Genomic DNA, 24,776 nt, shown 5'->3' with positions numbered 1-24,776 from the left:
ATGAGCCCACTCAGCCCAAATATGATTTCTCTAAATGACCCATATAGATTACATGCAGATTCCCGTAAAATCAGGAGAGTGCCCGTTATGAAACCAGAACAGCCTTACTTGGAGATGCCACTTTTCCTCCTTCACATTGTTTATAATTTTAGCTACCTTTCTGGAAGTAGCTTTTTGGTTTCTAACAAAGAATTAGGGTGTATATCATTTGCATCTGTCTAGTTTGGTGATTCCTTTCCTGATATATTTGACTAACTATTACATATCATTTTCTGCATTTCGTTTTCTTTTTCCCATTCTTTTGGGGTCATATATATATTTCCCTAGCTAGCCAAAGCAGCATTTATAACAGACACCAACTACAAAGGTAATCTCAGAAAAATTCCAAGAGAAACAATTGAGCCACAAGCCAATGCTACTCCAAGTAGTCTAGTCTCTGGATCATGCAGCTCCCTAAACAGTTTCATCACATGTCAGAAGGAGCCACCAGTGGCGCAGTGGGTTAAACCCCTGTGCCGGCAGGACTGAAGACCAACAGGTCGCAGGTTCGAATCCGGGGAGAGGCGGATGAGCTCCCTCTATCAACTCCAGCTCCTCATGTGGGGACATGAGAGAAGCTTCCCACAAGGATGGTAAAACATCAAAACATCCGGGCGTCCCCTGGGCAACGTCCTTGCAGACGGCCAATTCTCTCACACCAGAAGCAACTTGCAGTTTCTCAAGTCACTCCTGACAAGACAAAAAAAAAAACCCAACTACAATGGTAATCTCAGAAAAATTCCAAGAGAAACAATTGAGCCATGAGCCAGTGCTACTCAAAGTAGTCTAGTCCCTGGATCATGCAGCTCCCTAAACGGTTTCATCACCTGTCAGAAGGAGCCCCCAGTGACGCAGTGGGTTAAACCCCTGTGCCGGCAGGACTGAAGACCGACAGGTTGCGGGGACATGAGGAAAGCCACCCACAAGGATGGTAAAACATCAAAACATCTGGGCGTCCCCTGAGCAATGTCCTTGCAGACGGCAGGCATGTAGCCGGGGGGGGGGGGCTTGGGGGGCTTGAGCCCCCCCCCCCGAAATTCTCATGGTGGTCCACGAGACGGCCTTATTGGTACATTATTTAAACTGTTATGTTTATTCATATCATGATCTGATCACCATGCTCAATATATCCCATATGCATGGGGGTATTGGGGTAACGATACAAAAGGTTTGCTAGGGTAGACCCTCTTTCACTCAGACTCAGCCTCCCCCCCCCCCCCCGAATCAAACTCAGCTCCCCCCAAAACAAAATCCTGGCTACGGGCCTGGCAGACGGCCAATTCTCTCACACCAGAAGCGACTTGCAGTTTCTCAAGTTGCTCCTGACACGACCAAAAAAACCTGTCAGAAGAATTGCCTTAAACTGTATTTCTTTGTGTTTCGAATTATTTAATTTGTGACGCTTTGGGAAATAATAGTCACAAAGAATTGGGGAACCAAGTCAACTGCAGAAAATGTGGAAAGAAAAATAGCTACTGTCATAGTGGACAGTTCACCTCCATTAACCCTGTGGAAGTTAAAGGAATTGCACAAAAGGATGCTCCCATTCTTTTTCGAGTGGAATTGTCTAGGATGAATCCTTACAAAGATATTCTTACAACGATATCTTAAGCAACATGCATGGAATGAATGGAGGCAAATTCAAAATATTTTGTGTTTTCCTCCTCTGTGCGGTATTCATCTTTCATTTAAGTTATTGTGCTCCTTCCCAACCCTGCTTTTCAAAAGAGACATTTTCATACTCATGACATTTCTCTCTACCTTACGCATTTGATAAAGAAAATACATTGAATTCCAGAAGTGCATTTCTCACAAATACTATTCTTCTCCCCCAAAAATGCTTATTGTGTACATTGCGATGTGTTCTCTTTAAAGCAAAGACACTTTCCTTTTCTGTCTGTTTCTTTACTCTCTTTTCCAACAGATCCTGGGTTATTGGTGCAATAGCTCTGCTCTGTCTATTAGGACTGACCTGGGCCTTTGGACTCATGTATATTAATGAAAGCACAGTCATCATGGCATACCTCTTCACCATTTTCAATTCCCTACAGGGAATGTTTATATTCATTTTCCACTGTGTTCTACAGAAAAAGGTAAGTTTGGTGAAAATTTATTTATTTATTTATTTTAAACTTTTATGCCCCAATCTTCTCTACCTCCGTAGAGGGACTCAGACCAGCCAACAACAGAAAATCAATACATAAATACAACTAAAAGCATAATAACATCATAATAAGTTAAAATACAGACAAAATAAATACATATAAGCCAAATCGCCAATATAAAATCACGTTCATCTCAATCCGCCAGTGTGATCAGTGGTTATTAGGTTATTGCTGAACTCAACCAATTATTCTGGGAATGCCATGTCCCAGAGCCAGGATTTCACTAGCTTTCTGAAGGTCAGGAGGGAAGGGGCAGATCTAATCTCCAACGGGAGAGAGTTCCACAGCCAGGGGGCCACCACCAAGAAGGCCCTGTCTCTCGTCCCCACCAGACGCGATTGCAAATGTGGTGGGACCGAGAGCAGGGCCCCTCCAGAAGATCTTAGTAACCTTGATGGAAAGAAGTAAGATTGCATTTGGTTATTGCATAGATAATTTACTGACAGCATCTTGCATCTTGCAATGGGATTTTGGCCTGCATCAATAGGAGCATAATGTCTAGGTCCAGGGAAGTAATGCTACCCCTCTATTCTGCTTTGGTTAGACCACACCTGGAATATTGTGTCCAATTCTGGGCACCACAATTCAAGAGAGATATTGACAAGCTGGAATGTGTCCAGAGGAGGCCGACTCAAATGATCAACAGTCTGGAGAACAAGCCCTATGAGGAGCGGCTTAAGGAGCTGGGCATGTTTAGCCTGAAGAAGAGAAGGCTGAGAGGAGATATGATAGCCATGTATAAATATGTGAGAGGAAGCCACAGGGAGGAGGGAGCAAGCTTGTTTTCTGCTTCCTTGGAGACTAGGACACGGCTTCAAACTACAAGAGAGGAGATTCCATCTGAACATGAGGAAGAACTTCCTGACTGTGAGAGCCGTTCAGCAGTGGAACTCTCTGCCCTGGAGTGTGGTGGAGGCTCCTTCTTTGGAAGCTTTTAAACAGAGGCTGGATGGCCATCTGTCAGGGGTGATTTGAATGCAATATTCCTGCTTCTTGGCAGGGGGTTGGACTGGATGGCCCATGAGGTCTCTTCCAACTCTTTGATTCTATGATTGTATGTCACAGTTGCACTGTGATCCTGTTCACCTAAGCATTAGTAACTCAAATGCATCATAGCCAGTAGTTGTGCTTAAAGATACATATTTTGAATATACACTCAGCAATACATGCTTGGGGAGCAAATACTTTAAAAAGCACATAGGATTAACATGTTTATGCAGAATTGTGAAATATAAAAATGACATATTACTGCATAAACGGAACAGAATAAACTTATGAATGAGTCTGTACAAGGATTAGGAGATATGGGAAGTTTTGTGTGTGTGTGTAAATCAAGCATTAAGCATGGAGCCAATTTTTGTAGAGAATGAAACAGAATCTATATATTGCACTGAGAGGTATTGGTGAAAGTCAAATAATGTTTTTATTAACGTGAAGTGCATGACTAATGCAAAGCGACAGTATGCATAAATGGAAGAGGGAAGAGACGCTCTGTGCCAGGTTGATCCATGCTCAGCAGGCCTGGTAAAAATGCATTTGTGCTTGAGCTGAGATTGGCCGATTTGTTCAGCATTACTCCCTCTTCCCATAACCTTCAATGTATAGGGTAGCAATGCATGGGGTTATTTATTTATCGTGTCAGGGGCAGACCAAACAGTTGCATGGCATTTTTTTAAACAAACAAACAACCAAAATGCAAAGTTCGTGAGCTTGGTTGAGCTGGGGGCAAAAATTCATGCCTTGGGAGTTGGATGAGGCTTAACTGTGAGACCTCAAACCGCCTCAGTGGCTAGATGATGGCTGCATGGCTGACCAGTTTGGCACCGCTCAACCACAACCCTACCTTGCTCTCCTTGTTCTACCATTTACAACATGAAAACCTCACTGTTTGTCACTTGTCACATGAAGTGATGATACCCAGAGTGAAAAGGTGATGCAAGAGAGGGGAGAGGAGGAAGACTTACTCTCTCCTGTCCTTCTCCCTTTTTTTATCACATCATCACTCTAGATCACTCCAGGCACTGAGTGATGAACAGTGCCATTTTCGTGTCATAAATGGCAGATCAAAGGGGCAAGGTAGGTGCCATCCCCTGTCCCTGGGCTGTCTGAGATGGTGGTGTAACCAACATTTGCTTACACGTGCCCAAAGTCATGGGTTACTCTGATGTTTGGGAAAACTGGAGAATTTTGCAACATCTGTTAATACAGATCAACTCTGTGCATCATGCAACCATCACAAAGCTGATCCCCCCTCCACACACACACATTTTCCAAACTAGGCAATTTTCTGTTGGACGAACAACTGGGCCTTGAAATGAGAGGAAAAACATACTGAGTGTACTGTCTTCTGCAGCAAACAATTGTATACACTCAACTATTTGCATACCTTTTAAAGGACATTGGTTTTCAGCAAGAAATAAAATAATAATTTATGATTCGGTATTTTGATCAGCCTTTGTAGGCCTCAATTATTTATTATTTATTTATTTACACAATTTCTTCCCCGCCTTTCTCACCCCCGAGGGGGAACTGAGGGCGGCTAACATAGGTAGCAATTCGATGCCACAATATCAGTAACACAATATCAAATCATAATACATAGCAGGTTAAAAACAGTAACATTAATTAAAATCACATAATTACAGTGTTACATAATCATATAGTCACAAAGTCACATAGCTGTTTCCAACTGTTGTAACAGTCCTGTGGTATGGGTTCTGGGTTTAAAGTGCTGCTGTGCCAACTAGCCAAAGGCCTGGCTCTAAAACCACATTTTTAGTTTTTTTCTAAAAGAAAGGAGGGAGGACGCCAATCTCATCTCGCTGGGGAGTGAATTCCACAAATGGGGGGCCACCACTGAGAAGGCCCTGTCCCCTGTCCCCAGACGTGTTTGCGAAGCCGGTGGGACCGAGAGCAGGGCCTCCCCAGTAGATCTTAAATTACAAGATGGAGATACGTTTGGACAAGTAAGCTGGACCAGAGCTGTATAGGGTTTTATAGGTCAAGACCAGCACTTTGAATTGTGCTCGGAGGTGGAGCAGCGCCCAGTACAGCTGACATAACGGGGGGGGGGGGGGGGGAGTGGTTTGCTCCCGGTATGGCACTCTGGTGAGTAATCTGGCTGCTGCCCTTTGGACTAGTTGGAGTCTCCAACCAGTCTTCAAAGGCAACCCCACGTAGAGTGTGTTGCAGTAATCTATTCGGGATGTAACCAGAGCGTGGACCACCCTGACCAAGTCAAGTTCTTTGAAAAGTAATTCCATAAGCCTGGCTTATAAATATAAAATTGCGAATATAATCAATATATAGAAACACTGCATTGTTAATTGGTTATCAAAGATGCTAACAAATATTTCAAATGGATTGTTTAGGTACGTAAAGAATACGGGAAATGCCTGCGTACACACTGCTGTAGCGGGAAAAGTACAGAGAGCTCTATTGGCTCAGGCAAAACTTCTGGATCCCGAACTCCAGGACGATATTCCACAGGATCACAGGTAATTTGTGCTGCTTAATTTGAAAGGTATGGAAAAACTTGGGCCCAGGATTTTTGTCATGTTTTCATCTTTATAGCTCTGTTTGAGAACCTGGGTGTGCTTATTCAGTTGTCAAGGTTGAATCTACACTATTTCTTCAAGCAATACTGCCAATCTTCCTCTGTCGGTGATCCGGAAGCTCAAGTTGGTACAAAATGCAGCTGCTTGGCTTCTTGCGGGAATTCCAATGAGATGCCACATAACCCCAATCTTACTGCAGCTGCATTGGTTACCAATGGAGCACCAGATCACTTTCAAAGTGATGGTACTTACCTTTAAGGCCTTGCATGGTCTGGGGCCAATGTACCTGAGGGACCGCCTCACCCCCTACCAACCCCAGAGATCCCTCCGTTCTGAGGACCACAATCTATTGGAAATTCCCAGTGTCAAGACCTTGCGTCTAACAGCAACCAGACACAAAGCCTTTACAGCAGTGGCACCATCACTCTGGAATACTCTGCCACCTGAAGTCCGTGCCTTGCGGGAATTAATTAGCTTTCCGCAGGGAATAGAAGACATACCTGTTTCGACAGGCCTTTGATTGTTGATTTGCTGTTTTTAAATTGTTTTATATTGTGTTAGATTTTAGTCATTCTTGTAATCTGCTCCGAGCCCCAGGGGAGCCCCAGGCATATACGTTGGAATAATAAATAAATAAATAAATAAATAAATCTTATGTTGGTTTTCCCTCATATATTTGCTCCATGTCACATAATAATAATAATAATAATAATAATAATAATAATAATAATAATTGTTCTGTCGCCGCTGGACCTGAAATGAAGTGCCTTTAGGAGAGGATGTATGGCTTGAATCCAGCGGGAAGCCAGGGCCCCCGAAAAGGAACCTTTAGAGAAATTTCCCTCATTAAACAGTCTTTAGGAGGCTTGAGCTTAAATATAACAGTCTTTTATTGATGAACAAACAGGAATTGGAAAGCTTTCTTGGTAAAGAAACCAGTTCTCTCAAACTTGTCCACAGGGTACAGGCACTATCTTCAATAACTTTGTTCAAAGGAAAATTCCCCTTTCTAGCTCCTCCCAGGCTACTGTGAACCTAAACCTGACTGATTTGAATCCACTACCGGCTGAACTGCGTCTCAGAACCCAGCAGACGTACCAGCAGGCCTGTCGTCACTTAGCTGGAGATCTTGACGATTAGAGTGTTATTCCCTCCGAAATTCCTCAGGGCTGTAAGGCTGTTTCCCCGGAACCTTTGGGAATCTTTAGAGGCTCTTAAGACTGTTCTCCCCCGGGAAGTCTTAAGGGACAAAGCCTTTGTACAGGAGGACGTCTGTATACATCCTCTGCATAGACTTCCTTTGCTGAGACTAACTGAAAAAAACCAGAGAGGGGCGGGACCAGGGATCCTAACTATAATTGACAGGTGGCTTGCCCTATGAATGCAGCCAAAGGAAGCCACCTATCTGCAAAAGTCCCTGCAACTTAGGACTATGAACAAATACTCAGTGCAAAGCACAAAATTGGAGCCCCTAGAACAGCTGTTCCAGAACAATAATAATAATAATAATAATAATAATAATAATACTTTATTTATACCCCGCCACCATCTCCCCAAGGGGACTTGGGGCGGCTTACATGAGGCCAAGCCCAACAAATACATCAATAAAACAACAAAACAAATAAGCAACTACAACACAATACAATATTATAAATAGCATATAAACAATAACACACAAGAAATTTAAAACACTGTGGGCAGGGCCAGATGTAGTCGATTAAAAATTTTAAAACACTGGGCGTGAACAGAAGTAGAGTATGTCTAAACAGGGAGGTTTTAGAGGGTAATATGGGGATATCACACTAATGCCACAATTATTTTGGTAACATGCTAATGTTACACCAGTATATATATATTTCAGGAGGAATATTCAACAATTCTTTACACAGTTTATCACCACTACCAAAAAATGTAATTTCCCAACATCAAAACCACTCCATGAGCATAGGTCTCATTATCTTGGAAAGGGCATCCAGCTGCCCCACACACAGCCATCAGGCAAAATATTTGAAGACCCACAGGAAGGAAACCTGTATTGGTTGGGGCAAGCTGGTTCACCAGCACCGTCACATAGTAAGGTATGGAAGAGCAGCCTATTTAAGGGCAAGCTGCCCTCCTCACCTTCCTTCATTGGATGCCTGACGCACCCTATGGTCACATTAGGACTGGGTAGGAATCCCCCCCCCCCCCCAAGTGGCTCTTGATGGGTTTTTGCCTATCCCCATGCTGTTGCAGTGGGGTGTGGTAATTGGCTGAGGGTGGTGTCATTTAAAATAGATTGTCATGGCATGTTAAAGGTTAACTAGTTCTGATAGGCACTGGGGTGCACCCCCTTCCTTTGTGGGTATTACAGTCTCTGTAGGTTTTGTGGCTCGGGGGCTGTAAAGCTTGGGTTCTTTTGGTGATAGAATTAAGGTTTTCTCACTCCAGCCAAATATTTTGAGTCGCTCTTGGGATTTATGGTGCTCACCCAAGGGTAGTCCTTGGAAGTGGTCCAAGGGAGTGACACTTGGCCCAGGGACTTTACCTACTAGGTGGCTTACAACCCAAAATGAGTTCTTTCAGAAGTTCCAATAAATAAATAAATGGGACAAGAAATTGCCCTTTAGGTCCATGTTAGTATGTCTGGCTTCTTTATTTCATGGTGGGAATTCAATAATCCCTCCTGGATTTCCAACATACATTAGCATATTAGCAAAAAAGGAATATTCTACAAAACAAGTTGAAGGTTGAGGAGGGACATGAAAAACTAAGAGACGCCAATGAGTTATGTTTTATTAACTTTGTAATGATTATATATTTATGCCATTGTTTTAACTGATTTAATTGTTTTATGATGTTTTGAGCATTGAATTTTGCTACTGTAAACCGCTTTGAGTCACCCGAGGGCTGAGAAAAGCGGTATATAAATATAGTAAATAATAAATAAACAAACAAACAAATAAATAATCGTGTTTAAATATTTGAAAGACTGTCTTATTGAGGAGGGGGCAAACTATTATCTGTTGTCTTACAGCAGGGGTCCACAAACTTTTTAAACAGAGGGCCAGGTCACAGTCCCTCAAACAGTTGGAGGGTCGGGTTATAATTTGAAAAAAACATTAATTAATACCTATGCACACTGCACATATCTTATTTATAGTGCAAAAAAAACAACAACACTTAAATGCAATACAATAATTAAAATGAAGAACAATTTTAACAAATATAAACTTATTAGTATTTCAATGGGAAGTGTGGGCCTGCTTTTGGCTGATGAGATAGGATTTGCTGTGTGCTTTCAAGTCGTTTCAGACTTAGGTTGACTCTGAGCGAGGGCTGCATAAATGACCTTGGAGGGCCGTATCCGGCCCCCGGGCCTTAGTTTGAGGACCTCTGCCTTAGAAACTAGGATACATTGCAGTCTTCCTGATGGCAAGAGCTGTTAGACCGTGGAATATGCTGCCTCAGACTGTTGTGGAATCTTCTTCTCTGGAACTTGAAACAGAGGTAGTCATCTGTCAGGAGTGCTCTGATTGTGTAGGGAAGGGTGCCCACTTTCTTTATCCTGACCTTTCCAACAAACATCAGGTGTCCCTTTTTCTGTACATATTTGACAGCTTCTCAGTGCTAAATACCACCAGCCCATCATTTTGTTAAAAAAAAAATTCAGCCCTTTGGCCCACACTTTTTTCTTATTGTCCCAGTTGAATGTTATAATCAATATTTTGAGCCCATTTAACCATGCAGTATTTCACTTTCTTCTCATCCATTTCATTTCAATCTATATAAGTAAAATGTAATGTTAGTTCGTGCTACCATCAGAACTCAAAAACCACTGGGGGAATTGACACCAAATTTGGACACAAGACACCTAACAGTCCAATTTATGTCCTCCACTCAAAAAATTGATTTTGTCATTTGGGAATTGACGTTGCTGGGATTTATAGTTTATCTACAATCAAAGAGCATTCTGAACTCCACCAATGATGAGAATTGGGCCAAACTTAGCATACAGGGCTCCCATGACCAACAGAAAAAACTGGAAAGGTTTGGTGGACATTGACCTTGAGTTTGGGAGTTATAGTTCACCCACATCCAGAGAGCCTGGGAGTAGTTTGGAAAGGGATTTTCCTTTAGAGTAAAAGTAACAGTTAGAAGCCACCAGTTGCACAAAATCCTGGAAGCATTTGTTTAACCTTTTGAAGACAAAAGAAGTTTCTGTTGAATGTTCACCAATAAAAGACTTTGATATATTTCACAAACCCTCTAAAGACTGTTTATGGTGAAAATCCTTAAGAATTTCTCTTCGGGACCCTTGGCTTTCCGCTGGGCTAAAGTTGCACGTCCTGTTTTAAAAGCAATTCATTTCAAGCCCAGCGCACGACAGAACAATTTGACTGAATACAACAATGAACAACACTGATTGGTAAAATTCAAAACTTAACATTTCTAAAACAGACATACCTGGGGGCCATTGGGTTTCTTCCCAATGCCATGCTATTATTTATTCCATTCTGATCTGTGAGTTCACCTCCTGCTTTCATTCACTGCTGAGCAAGGCAGCCATCCACCTGCTCGCCACTTATATTTAATTAGCCGGCCTTCTGCTTGAATCAGAATCTGCCCACATCTTTCTAATGCTATAGGCTTCATGCCATCCTTCCAAAATCTTTCCTTAAGTCTTATTTGCTTTACATTATTTGGAGCCGTCCCAGAATCATTTTTTATTTATAGTGTTCTCTTCAGAAAGGCACAGATGAGATTCTAAATATTCTGTTGCTCGATGTTATGTAAAATGTTGATCACTATAAGCAGTTTGTTCCGCTACAATTATTTGTACTTAGCCCCCAATTTGCTATTGCTCCTAATGGGCTCATCTTGCACAGTGTAGCCAAATCATGCCTCTAGTTCTGCAGGCACCTGGCAGTGGCAAAAGAAATAAATTACAGCAAGGCATAATGTTTGCAAAGAGCCAGAATCTGACCAGGTAAGGGATAGAACCTATTTGAATGACAAATGGCAGCTTTTCAACGCATCTAAAACACCTCTTGCCACTATTGCTGTCTCTGAAGGACCACCCTATGCAGCTCATTTTGAACAGTCAGAGGGCTATTATGCTGTAATCCATGAGTCGAGAAATTAGCCCACTCAGGGGCCTCTTTAGTGTATTTGCTCATCACTTTACTGGTAAAACTGCACAGATCTATTCTGACTTGGCAACTATTGTTGATAGTTTCAGTGGATGAGACTTTGATTCCTGTTTTCAAATAATAATGGATACTTTTATGTTTGTTTGTTTTCTGGATGACATCAATTACCTGGACCAGTCACAGTCTGGCTTTAGACCTGGTCACGGCACTGAGACGGCTTTGGTCGCCTTGGTGGATGATCTCCGCAGAGAACTGGACAGGGGGAGTGTGACCCTGTTAGTTCTCCTGGACATCTCAGCGGCTTTCGATACCATCGATCATGGTATCATTCTGGGACGACTCTCCGGGATGGGCCTTGGGGTCACGGTTCTATCGTGGCTCTGTTCCTTCCTGGAGGGTCGTTCCCAATTGGTGAAGCTGGGAGACACCTGCTCGGACCCCTGGCCTTTGACCTGTGGGGTCCCGCAAGGTTCCATTCTGTCTCCCATGCTTTCTAACATCTACATGAAACCGCTGGGTGAGGTCATCTGGAGTTTTGGAGTTGGTTGCCATCTCTATGCAGATGACACACAACTCTACTCCTCTTTTCCACCTAACTCCAAGGAAGCCTCGCGGGTGCTGGACGAGTGTCTGACTGCTGTGGCTGTCTGGATGAGGAAGAACAGGCTGAAGATCAATCTCGACAACACAGAGGTCCTCCTGGTCGATCGCAAACCGGATTGGGGTATAGGGTGGCAACCTGTGCTGGACGGGGTTACACTCCCCCTGAAGTCACAGGTCCGCAGTTTGGGTGTTCTCCTGGACTCATCACTGTCGCTTGAAGCTCAAGCGTCGGTGGTGGCAGGGAAGGCCTTTGCACAATTAAGACTTGTGCGCCAACTGCGACTGTACCTTGTGAAGGCGGATCTGGCCAGGGTGGTCCACACCTTAGTCACTTCCAGATTGGACTACTGTAATGCACTCTACGTGGGGCTGCCCTTGAAAACGGCCCAGAAATTTCAATTGGTCCAACGGGCGGCGGCCAGGTTGTTAATTGGTGCTCCTTACAGGGAGAGGTCAACGCTCTTGTTTAAGGAGTTCCACTGGCTGCCTTTCATTTTCCGGTCCCAATTCAAGGTGCAGGTGCTTACCTACAAAGCCCTGAACGGTTTGGGACCCACCTACCTGTGTGACCACATCTCTGTGTACGAACCCACACCATCTCTTCGTTCATCTGGAGAGGCCCTCCTCACGATCCTATCTGCATCGCAAGCGCGATTGGTGGGGACGAGGGATAGGGCTTTCTCTGTGGTGGCCCCTCGACTCTGGAACTCTCTCCCTAAGGACATCAGGCAGGCCCCGTCGCTAGCAATCTTTAGGAGGAGCTTGAAAACGTGGTTGTTCCAGCGTGCCTTCCCAGAATAGGAAACTCCTAGCATTATGTCCCAACGTACTTTATCAGAGATCTAGGATATCTGCATGCCCATGGGGTTCCAGGCTCAATGACGAGTCCAAGATCACACCCAAGCTGCGAACCTACATCTTCAGGGGGAGTGTAACCCCGTCCAACACAGGCTGTAACCATATGCCCTGTTCGGCCTTACGACTGACCAGGAGTACCTCTGTCTTGTCAGGATTCAATTTCAATTTGTTTACTGCAATGCTCCAGTGGGATTCCTTCCCATGTAATCCTCAGAGCTCGGGATGCTTGTCTCTTCTTAAGATGAAAAGCACATGTCTGTGTTTTAAATGGATTAGGGATCAGCTGGTTTTCCCTGTAATAGGCAGTAAGAGCACCTAGAGCTCAACCATCTCAAAGCTCCCTGCTTGAGCGGTAATGGCATGTCCAGTCTCCTGAAACACTGTTTATGAAAATTCCAAATTTATGATACAAATGTGAATACCTAGAGAGTAACAACTCTGGGATTAGAGGAGTGGTAAAAGCTACAATAAATCTTTTATGGAACTGTCTTTTTGGGAACCAAATTGATAAATGGAGATTTATGTCTTATGAGAGTCTGTTTAGATGTTTACTACTTTACTTTCTTCCATTTGTAAAACCCTTGTGAGAGCTATAAGTTCTGCTTTTTGTGCTGACATTCCTTTCAGAAGGGTTTTGGCTTCCACTACCTCCGCAAGGGTCACCATCAGTATAGTATTTTAATTCTGCATTTGGTATTGGTCAATATTGTTGTTCTCCGGCTTTCAGACTTGTGACTTTGTGGTCATGTCAGTCAGTCAGTACAGAATCTAATCTAGATGTCTTTCTAGTTTTCTATTGTTCTCGTGTGAATAGCCTCAGGTCAGCTATAGGTTATCTGCCTGAGCAACTGGTCTCAGGAGGAAGAGGCATCTGCATACTGAAAGTAGGTCACTGGCTGCTTGTGGGGGAGCTGTCACTAGCTTTCTATATAGCTACAGCACCAGTTCTTGGAGCTCAGCATACAGACAAGACCTATTACTTCATCATACTATAGAATGGATCCACTTTAAATCTGGTTTCTGCCTCCTGCAGAATTCTGGGGTATATAGTTTAGTAAGGCTGTTAAAAGCTCCTCCCTAAACTACAAACCCCTGAATTCTGCAGGAGGCAGCAACCACATTTAAAGTAGATTCATTCTCTAATGTGATGAGGTCCAAGGGATCTTTGTACATGCTTCTAACAGAGAAGACCCAGATTTCTATTTCATTTTCTTCTTAACTCTGCTAGAATAGATGGTGAGGGAGCTCATGCAATTGCCTGCAACAGCTCTGGCATATTTGTGTTCTTGCCAGGTGATATGGGTAGCTATACTTCCAGCAAATGCTAGTTTGTGTCCCTCTTAGAAGATCCAGCACCCTGAGACCCGTGTAGCCACATAACAAGATATTAATTTATTTATTATTTATTTGGAGTGCTTCTACCCCGCCCTCCTCAACCCCCTAGGGGGGACTCAGGGCGGCTTACAAAAGGCACAATTCGATGCCTAACAATTCACAAATTACAATACAAAATACAATACACAAATTTATCATATAATGTCAACAGTATAACTAATTAAAACAATCAACAGTATACTAGCAGCAATAAAATCATCTTGTGGTCAATGTTCGCCAATTCATGATCCGTAATCCATCTAACTGGACTGCGAGAAGATCCAACCAGTCCATCCTCCAGGAAACAAAGCCCGACTGCTCATTGGAGGGAAGGATACTAGAGACAAAGTTGAAGTACTTTGGCCACATCATGAGGAGACAGCAAAGCCTGGAGAAGACAATTATGCTGGGGAAAGTGGAAGGCAAAAGGAAGAGGGGCCGACCAAGGGCAAGATGGATGGATGGCATCCTTGAAGTGACTGGACTGACCTTGAAGGAGCTGGGGGTGGTGATGGCTGACAGGGAGCTCTGGCGTGGGCTGGTCCATGAGGTCACGAAGAGTCGGAGACGACTGAACGAATGAACAATAACAATCCATCTAACATCGTCATTGTCCTTCCCTACTCTGGTCGTCATTGGTTATCTTTGTCCATCTGCCAGCTTACCCGAAGGCCTGGTCCCACATCCAGGTTTTTAGCTTCCTTCTGAAAGTAAGGAGGGATGTTGATGACCTAATCTCTCCCGGGAGTGCATTCCACAGGCGAGGGGCCACCACCGAGAAGGCCCTGTCCCTCATCCCCACCAGTCTCGCTTGTGATAAAGGTAGGGCTGAGAGCAGGGCCTCCCCAGCAGATCTTAAACTACAAGGTGGGACGTAGAAGGAGATACGTTTGGACAGGTACGCTGGGCCGGAGCCGTAAAGGGTTTTGTAGGTCAAAACCAGCACTTTGAATTGTGCTCGGAACTGGATCGGCAGCCAATGGAGCTGACATAGCAGGGGGGTGGTATGCTCCCTGTATGACGCTCCGGTGAGTAATCTAGCCACCGCCCGTTGGACTAATTTAAGTTTCCGAACAGTCTTCAAAGGCAACCCCACGTAGAGCGCGTTGCAGTAATCTATTCGGGATGTAACAAGAGCGTGGACCACCGTGGCCAGATCCAACTTCCCAAGGAAGACATTGCGTTGGATCTGTCAGAAAGGAGAGTCACACTGGGGATTTCTCTGTGGTGGAGGAGGTCACACCCCAAACACAGGAGGCAGACATTTGAAAGAATGTTACACATAGAAGTTGAAAGTCCAGGAATCATTCTGTGGAGCTGTGGAACCAATTTGATGTTCTCTCCAGCATCAGTGATAATGCAGAAAAAGAAGTGCAACAAAGCTTGTCCTCAGAAAATATGCAGGTACCCCTGAAAGTGTCAATACATGGAAAAGCCCCTGCCAAACCTCCAAAAAGATGTGTAGTAGTGGTAGGGGATTCTCTGCTGGGGGGTACTGAAGACATTACTTGTGGACCTGACAGGATGACTCGAGAGGTGTGTTGTTTCTCTGGAGCAAAAATCTGAGATATAACAGAGAGACTGACGCACCACAGACCGTTACTCCTTCCTTTTGAGCCATGTTGGACCCCATGACACTGAAAAGCATATCTTTTTGGATCAGGAGATCCATGGAATTATGAAGCGATGGGCAGGAAGCTGAAGGATCCTGATGTCCAGGCTGTCATTTCATCTTTCCGGTCAATTCGAAGATGCAGCCCAGGAAGGGAGAGAACGATAACAGAAGTTTAGAAGTTTGCAGATAGTGCTACCAGGAAAAATTTGCCTTCCTGGACCATGGTCTGAGGTTTGATAAAGTTGGATTTCTAGCAAGAATGGCTTACACCTTACAGAGGTTGGCAGGCATATTTTTGGTAAGAGCCCCACAAACCTGATGAGGAAGGTTTTAAACTGAATTTCCTTGGGGGGGAGGGTAGCTAGGAGTTAATACCCCAACTGGTATGGTCTTCAGTATGTCTACAATAATGTACAAAGCATGGGAAATAAAAAAATGAGCTTGAACACTTAATACAACAAAGCAATTATGATATAATTGGTATCACTGAAATCTGGTGGAATGAGTCTCAGGACTCACTAGGATGTAGTAATAGAGGAATATAGTCTATTTCCAAAAAATAGACCAAACAGGGAAGGAGGAGCAGTAGATTGTATTAGAAGGATGCTTGCACCTGTAAGGAGGTTCATGACATAAATCCTGAAAGCCAGTTTGAGGGTATCTGGGTAAAAATTAAGGGGAAAAGAAACAACAAGGATGTCATTATGAGGGTCTACTATAGACCTCAGAGACAGACTGAGGACCTGGATGATGCCAAGAATATCGAGTCCAAAAAAAATTCCTCACTTGCCATGCAGACAATTTCATGGTCCAGAAGGTGGAAGACACAACAAGAGGATCAGCTACTTTAGATCTGATCCTAACCAACAGTGACAACCTGGCTAATGGGGTAAAAGTCGTAGGTGGGAGTGACCATCTTTTTCTAGAGCAATGGTTCTCAACCTATGGGTACTCGGATGTTTTAGCCTTCAACTCCCAGAAATCCTAACAGCTGGTAAACTGGCTGGGGTTTCTGGGAGTTGTAGGCCAAAAACATCTGGGGACCCCAGGTTGAGAACCACTCCCTTAGAGTTTGTTGTACAGCAGAAAGGAGAAGTCAAGCATAATCAGATGGCCTCTCTAGACTTTAAGAAGGTTGACTTCGGTAAACTTAGGGGAAAACTGAGCATGATCCCACGGGCAGGAATACTAAAAGAGAAAGAAGTTCATGATGGACTGGAATTTCTGAAAAGAGAGATATTGGAGGCACAGCTTCAAACAGTTCCTATGAGAAGGAAATGCAGGGCGTGTCTAAAGAAATCAGAATGGACATCTAAGGAACTTTCAGGTGAGTTAAGATTCAGTTGAGCTAAGAAGTACATGTATAAGACATGGAAAAAGAGAGAAATCACCAAAGAGGAATTCACACAAATAGGCAGCATATAATGGGGGAAAGTAAGAAAAAGCAAGTTTGGGCTTGCTAGAGAAGTTAAAAACAATAAAAAGGGCTTTTTTGTTAATTCCGTAGCAAAAGGAAGAACAAGAAAATGGTAGGGCCACTTGCATAAAGGGAATGGCAAAATACCAACAGGGGACAGAGAAAGGGCAGAACTGTTAAACACCTTCGTTGCCTCAGTCTTCTTCCAAAAGGTTGTGCTTAACTTCACAAGGATGGAACAGAGAATGCAGTAGGAGGAATGCAGCACAGATTAGGTAAAGAGGCAGAACAGGAACATCTGGCTAATCTAAATGAATTCATGTCTCCAGGGCCAGATGAACTACATCCAAGGGTATTAAAAGAACTGGCAGAAGTAATTTCAGAACCACTGGCAATCATCTTTGAGAATTCTTGGAGAACAGGAGCAGTTCCAGCAGACTTGAAGTCAAATGTTGTCCCTTTCTTCAAAAAGGGGGAAAAAAGAGGATCCAACAATTACAGCTTGACATCGATACCAGGAAAGATTCTGGAGCAGATCATTAAACAGACAATTTGTAAGCACTTAGAGTGGAATGTCATACTTAACGAAAAGTGAACACGGCTTTCTCAAAAACAACTCATGCCAGATGAACTTTATCTCTTTACAAGCTTCATAGATGAAGGGTGCGGTAGATATAGCATATCTCAATTTCAGTGAAGCCTTGAACAAGACCCCCCATTATATTTTCACAAAGAAGCTAGTAAAATACAGGCTAGATAATGCTGTTGTTAGGTGGACTAGGTTGACTGCTAGAACCCAAGGAGTGCTTACCAATGGCACTTCCTTATCCCGGAGAGAAGTGACGAGTGGGATGCCACAGAATTGTGTCTTGGGCCCAGTGCTATTCAACATCTTTATCAATTACTTGGAGCTTGGAGAAAAAAAAGACTGAAAGGTGACATGATGGACATGTTTAAATATTTGGAAGGATGTCACAGTGAAGAAGGCGTGAGCTTTATTTCTGCTGCTCTGGACACTATCAAATCAAATCATTTATTTCGGTCATTGACCAGCACAGGAAATGGAGTCACATTTTCATACAAACTTGGTATGTTTGGTACATTAAAAGTATAAATATAAGTACTGAAGCACAATATGGGTGAGGGAGCGGAAGGGGAAACAGGATAAAAACATACAATGCCCAGATCCATCACCGAATTGTAGATTCAGGGAAGAAGATTACTGGACACACAGTTAACTTTTGGGACTAGTCATTCCCTGACGGATTTTGTATGCTGCTGCACAGAACTTTGCAACATTGTAGGTTGTAGCTGAATTAATATCTGCAAGTAGCATGGAGGTATAAAATTGTCCTGTATGGCCTGGGTGCTTGTATAACAGAGGTAAGATAAGCCTGGCACGGATATCCCTGCAACTGGAGGAGCACATGTTCTATTGTTTCTACATGACCCGAGTCACAGGGGCAGAGCTTCTCTGGGAAAGGGATCTTCCGGTAGCGGCCTTCAAGTACAGCTGATGGGAGAGCGTGGCATCGAGCCAGGGTGAAAGCCCTTCGATGAAGAGGAACCTCTAAGTTGGTTAAATATGCCATAGGGGAGGCAAGATATCTGCTGTCTTCACTGATAAGGAAGGTTGGAACCAAGGCCAGATCTAGTTGTCGCTCTGTGTCTGTGATACGTTGTTTAATAAGTGCTTTGGCTTGATTGTAATCCATAGCGAATAGTAGACCTGGAGAAAATCCCAATGAGGAGATTTTTGATGCTACCGCCTGCTTCCATGTGAATTGGAAGTCATCCTTCATGGTTAGTGGGGAAAGACCAAAGGGTGCACGGGATAGTCTGAGCCAGAGGTTGAGTATGGCCACCCACACCCTGGCCTCCACTCTCATAAAGCCCGTCTCTAGTCGCAGGGTGGCATTAGAAACGCATTTAGGGACCTGCAAGGCCGATCTCAGAAACTTTGAACCAGCTCTAATGGGGCAAAACTGGGGAAGGGGCCCAGCTGAGCACCATACAAGAGTTGGGCTAATGACTTGGCTTCAAACAGCTTGAGCATTGCCGGTGTGAAGTGGCCCCCTCGTCCTGAGATATTATAGAGCCGTAGCAAACTACTGGAAGCGAGAGCAAGCTTGGGCTCAAGCTCGCTCTGAAGCCCCGCCTTTTTTTCCCCGAGGCTGCTCTCTCTCTTGCTAGTGTGCCTGTTTTCCCTTGCTAGGGAAGCAATGCGAGTGTACTCTCGCAGTTGGCAGAATTCAACTGTGAGCGTACGCTCACATCCCTGCCCTCTGCAATGGAAAACAGGCACGCTAGCAAGAGAGAGAGCAGCCTCGGGGGGGGGGGGGGGAAAGGCGGGGCTTCAGAGCAAGCCTGAGCGCAAGCTTCCTGTAGTTTGCTGCAGCACGAGCGTATGCTCGCAACGCTGCCCTAGCAAAGGGAAAGAGGCGGAGAAAGAAGCGGAGCATCGCTCCTGCTGGCTTAGTTTGCTCTCGCAAAATCCTAGTTTGCTACGGCTCTAAGAATGGCAATTGAGCTCCCCTGCACGGTGTTGGATACTTGATCCCCATGAGCTCTTCTGCTACCATTAGATTGGAAAACTACACCTAGATATTTGAAGGATGTAACTTGTTCAATTTTATGACCATCTATGCTCCAAGAGTAAGTCCTGGGCCTATTAGCGAAAGCCATGATTTTGATTTTATTGTAATTAAGTTGGAGCTGATCTGTGTTGCAATGTTGTATTAATGCTCTCAGAGCTCTTTTGAGCCCAGTGGGTGTTCTAGAGCAGTGTTTATCAACCTTCCTAATGCAGCGACCCCTTAATACAGTTCCTCATGTTGTGGTGACCCCCAACCATAAAATTATTTTCATTGCTACTTCATAACTGTAATTTTGCTACTATTATGAATCGTAATGTAAATATCTGGTATGCAGGGTGTATTTTCAGTCACTGGAAATCTCAGCAACTACAACTCCCAAATGACAAAATCAATCCCTCCACAACCCCACTAGTATTCAAATTTGGCAAAAATACCCAATAATACCAAATTTGAATACTGGTGGGGTTGTGGGGGGGGGGGGGTTGATTTTGTCATTTGGGAGTTATAGTTGCTGGAATTTATAGTTCACATACAATCAAAGAGCACTCAGAACTCCACTAACGATGGAATTGAACCAAACTTGGCACACAGAACTCCCATGACCAACACAAAACACTTGAAGAGTTTGGTGGGCATTGACCTTGAGTTTTGGAGTTGTAGTTCACCTACATCCAGTGAGTGCTGTGGACTCAAACAATGATGGATCTGGACCAAACTTGGCACAAATACTCAATATGCCCAAATGTGAACACTGGTGGAATCTGGGAAAAATAGACCTTGACATTTGGGAGTTGTAGTCGCTGAGATTTGTAGTTCACTACAATCAAAGAACATTCTGAACTCCGCCAACTTTAGAATTGGGCCAAACTTCCCACACAGAACCCCCATGATCAACAGAACATACTATGTTTTCTGATGGTCTTTGGCGACCCCTCTGACACCCCCTTGTGACTCCTCCAGGGGTCCCGACCCCCAGGTTGAGAAACGCTGTTCTAGAGAGTACAGCAGCAGCATCTGCATAAAGCAGGGTGGAGATGTGTCTTCCTGCCAGCTTTGGGGGGGCTCTGGACACTAGGACACAGAGCAATGGATTCAAACTAAAGGAAAAGACATTCCATCAAAACATTAGGAAGAATTTCTAATGGTAAGAGCTATTCAGCAGTGGCATATGCTGCCTCAGAGTGTGGTGGAGTCTCCTTGTTTGGATTCTTTTAGAAGATCATCTGTCAGGGGTGCTTTGATTGGGTGTTTCTGCATGGCAGAGGATTGAACAGGGTGCCTCTTCCAGTCCCCTCCAACTCTATGATTCTCTGGTGCTTAAAATGCACAAATCAGGCAACTCAAGAATGGAAGCTGAGTATAAACCGTTATATACCTTTGGCCAAGCAGAATTGCAGAAGCAAAAAATGCAGTTAATTAGCTAATTCAGTTTATGACTAAGTCTCCACCCCTCAGTTTATCTGCCCTGTGATTATCAAAGCCCTATTTCGTTCTATTTCTGTTCTACTTTGCAACTTTCGGCTCTGTCAACCTAGGTCGTCTTGACCTAGTTCCCAACTATCTATGTAATTAAACTGTAGACACATGATTAAAGTCTTCCTTTAGATCTTGCTAACTAAAATTTTCAATTTCCTCCTTTGCACTTACATATTAGCTACAATATTGTGACATGAAGTAATCATGGAAGGAGGGGGTTCCATCAATCTTAATGGTTGTCACTGTACAAACCCTAGTGATGCAACAGGAAGGAGGGTGGTTTTTTGTTTGTTTTTTTGGTCCAGCCAGAAAGATTTTAAGAAGTAGAACAAATCACCAAAGCCTCCTTTATAAAGCGGTTTCCAATAACATAATCAATACATACAAGGAAAACAGCATAAACATAAAATTAACAAAACAATATAAGCATTAAAAACCACAATCGCACATATATATTTAAAATAATCCTGCCTGTTCAAGGCAATTTAAAAGGCCGGGCCGAGGCTAGTGCAATTTTAGAAGGCCCGGGAAATTAGATAGTCTATGGCTGTACATTTCCAGGGCCTAATAGAAGAAAGTAACCTGGGTAATTGGTAGAAGAAGATATGGCCAATTTCAACAGTATCTGGGGCAGAGCTAAAACTAGTTGTTCTCAAAGGTTTACATAAACCCTCAGGTCTTCAGGCTCTTACGAAAGGAGGGGAGGGATGGGGCCTGTCTTATTTCTCTTGGAAGGACATTCCAGAGGCGGGGGGCCACCACCGAGAAGGCCCTCTCTCTCATCCCCACCAACCGTGCTTGTGATGGTGGTAGGAGCAAAAGGAGGGTCTCCCCGGAAGATCTTAAAGTCCGCACTGGTTCATAGAGGGAGATGCAATTGCAAAGATAGGTGGTGCCCAAACCGTGTAGGGCTTTCATAACCTGCACCTTGAATTTGGCTCGGCAGCTTATCGGCAGCCAGTGAAGCTGTTTTAAAAGGGGCATTGTATGCTCCCCATAGTTTGCTCCAGTAAGGAGCAAACTCCCCATAGTTTGCTCCAGCAAGGAGCCTGGCTGCCGCCCGTTGGAGCTTCCGGGCTGTCTTCAAGGGCAGCCCCACGTAGAGCGCATTGCAATAGTCCAATATGGATGCAACCAAGGCATGGACCACGCTGGCCAAGTCAGACTTCATGAGGTATGGTCGCAGTTGGCGCATGAGTTTGAGTTGTGCACGGTGGTCCACGCTCTGGTTACATCCTGTTTAGACTACTGCAACGCTCTCTACGTGAGGTTGCCTCTGAAGACTGCCCGGAAGCTTCAATTAGTCCAACGAGTGGCAGCCAGATTGCTAAGAGGAACGGGGTACAGAGAGCATACGACTCACTCTGTTACGTCAGCTCCACTGGCTGCCAATTAGCTTCCAAGCACAATTCAAAGTGCTGGTCTTGACCTGTAAAGCCCTAAACGACTCTGGCCCAGTTTACCTGTCCGAACGGATTCTCCCCTATGGACCATCAAGGTTACTAAGATCTTCCAGAGGGGCCCTGCTCTCGTTCCCACCACCTTCGCAATCGCGTCTGGTGGGAATAAGGGACAGGGCCTTCTCAGTGGTGGCCCCTCGGCTTTGGAATTCCCTCCCACCAGAGATTAGATCTGCTCCTTCCCTCCTGACCTTTAGAAAGCTAATAAAAACCTGGCTTTGGAATATGGCATTCGATGATTGTCAATAACCCTTGTACACATGGAAAGATGGCGATGAATTGTGACTGTATTTGACGACTTGGCTTGTGTAATGTGATTATTTTATTGTATTTTATATTTTAATGTATAATGATGATGCACTGTGCTGTTTTTATATTACTGTATATGAACACATGTTGTGAACCGGCCTGAGTCCCTCCTTGGAGGTTGAGAAGACCGGTATATTTATTTACTTTATTTCTGTACCGCTTTTCTCAGCCCTTAGGTGACTCAAAGCGGTTTACACAACAATGCAAAATATCAAAAAACAGTATAATGCAATTAAAACAGATTATAACATCAACAATTAACAACAGTATAACAATCATAATGCCTCAACAATAAAATCAGAATCCACTCTTATTATCCATTGTTCCGTATTCCTATGTTTAATTTCACTGTTTAGTCAAACGCATGTTCAAATAGCCAGGCCTTCACCTTCCTCCAAAACGCCAACAGCGAGGGGGCCGATCTGATGTCTGCAGGTAGGGCATTCCACAGCCGAGGGCCACCACTGAGAAGGCCCTGTCTCTCATCCCCGCCAGGCTCGCCTGCGATGCAGGCGGGACCGAGAGCAGGGCCTCCCCAGACGATCTTAGTGTCCTGGTCGGTTCATAGGAGGAGATGCGTTCGGAGAGGTAAGTAGGGCCAGAACCGTTTAGGGCTTTATAGGCTAATGCCAGCACTTTGAATTGTGCTGACTGGCAGCCAATGGAGCTGGCGCAACAGAGGAGTAGTATGCTCCCTGAGTGCCGCTCCTGTTAGGAACCTGGCTGCCGAGCGCTGGACCATTTGAAGCTTCCGAGCAGGCTTCAAAGGCAACCCCACGTAGAGAGCGTTGCAGTAGTCTAAGCGGGATGTAACCAGAGGGTGGACCACCGTGGCCAAGTCAGCTGGCACACAAGTTTTAAAGTATATAAAACTTCTAAATAAATAAATAAAGGCCCTCCTGGCCACCGTCAACACCTGAGCATCAAGTAACAGCGTTGAGTCCAGAAGTACTCTTAAGCTATGGACCTGTGCCCTCAGGGGGAGTGTAGCCCCGTTGAGCACAGGTTGCCACCCGATACCCATGCTCGGTGCCACAACTGACCAGGAGGACCTCTGTCTTGTCTCGATTAAGCTTCAACCTGTTAGCCCTCATCCAGTCCATCACAGCAGTCAGACACTGGTTCGGGGTCTGGGAGACTTCCTTGAAGTTTGGTGGAAATGAGTAGTAGAGTTGGGTGTTGTCTGCGTACAGATGGCACCCAACTCCAAAACTCCGGATGACCTCACCCAGTGGTTTCATATAGATATTAAAAAGCATGGGACCCCACACCAGCTGCTTGGCCAAGGCACATGAAGGTATGCTGGATGCTCTTCTCTCTGTCAAAGGCCAAGATAATCCTTTTCTGGAATCTTGGTTTCTTGGGGGATGTTTGACCTTTTTGATACCTGTGAAGTCTGAGATGGCTTCTGGGAGAGACGTTGATCCTGGAACCCCTACAATGTGAGCAGTTCTGATATATAGTCCATGCTTGAATTTCCCCCTTCACATTCTACCCCTTCCTCTTGTTCTTCTCCAGAGCCGAATTCGCAGGATGTGGAATGACACTGTTCGAAAGCAGTCAGAGTCCTCCTTCATCACTGGTGATATAAACAGTTCTGCATCACTTAACAGAGGTAATTATGGAATTTTCTAATATATTTTATATTACATCTAATATTACTAATAATATTACAATATAATGGTAATATATTGTAATATGATAATATATAATACTAATATTGTACTATGCTAATAATATAATACATTGTATGCATATATATATCTTGTAAGCTGCTCTGAGTCCCCTTCGGGGTGAGAAGGGCAGCATATAAATGTCGTCAATAAATAAATGAATAAATAATATTTGTTCCTTAAGAGTTTACATGGCAGTGTCCTATCAGCTTGGTTCTTTTGCATAAAAATGTACAGTTAAGAAGGAAAGAATATATAGCAAGCTACTTGTCATAAACTAAAAAGAATTTATTTTTAAATGCTTTTATTTTTCGCATACAGTTGCAAAAATAATGGAATTGAAGGGCTGTGGGGCAGGATATTCTTAGGTCAGTTATGTGTCCCAATCATGAAACCTTTCTATACCAATGCAGTAGGCAGTGGGAAAGAGAGAGATCTACACAACATTGTTGACCATGAGAGGAAGGAACAATTTTGAAGGGTTTTTTTGAGGGAGGGGGG

The 24,776-nt window shown here is 44.1% G+C and overlaps 1 protein-coding gene across 17 annotated transcripts in view; it reads left to right on the top strand.

Annotated features, from left to right (window-relative positions):
• Positions 1-24,776, top strand: part of ADGRL3 (adhesion G protein-coupled receptor L3) — a 388,836-nt gene that overhangs the window by 296,560 nt on the left and 67,500 nt on the right. For all 17 annotated transcript variants that reach the window (XM_067464127.1, XM_067464130.1, XM_067464131.1 and 14 more), the window contains 3 exons: positions 1,964-2,132; positions 5,576-5,701; positions 24,121-24,217. In XM_067464127.1, coding sequence (XP_067320228.1) covers positions 1,964-2,132; positions 5,576-5,701; positions 24,121-24,217 — 392 coding nt within the window. The remainder of the gene's footprint in view (positions 1-1,963; positions 2,133-5,575; positions 5,702-24,120; positions 24,218-24,776) is intronic.

Source organism: Anolis sagrei, chromosome 2 (assembly GCF_037176765.1).
Source record: "Anolis sagrei isolate rAnoSag1 chromosome 2, rAnoSag1.mat, whole genome shotgun sequence".
Taxonomy (NCBI): Eukaryota; Metazoa; Chordata; class Lepidosauria; order Squamata; family Dactyloidae; genus Anolis; species Anolis sagrei.
The sequence above is the reverse complement of the archived record's forward strand: the minus strand, read 5'-3'. Positions and strand labels throughout refer to the sequence as shown.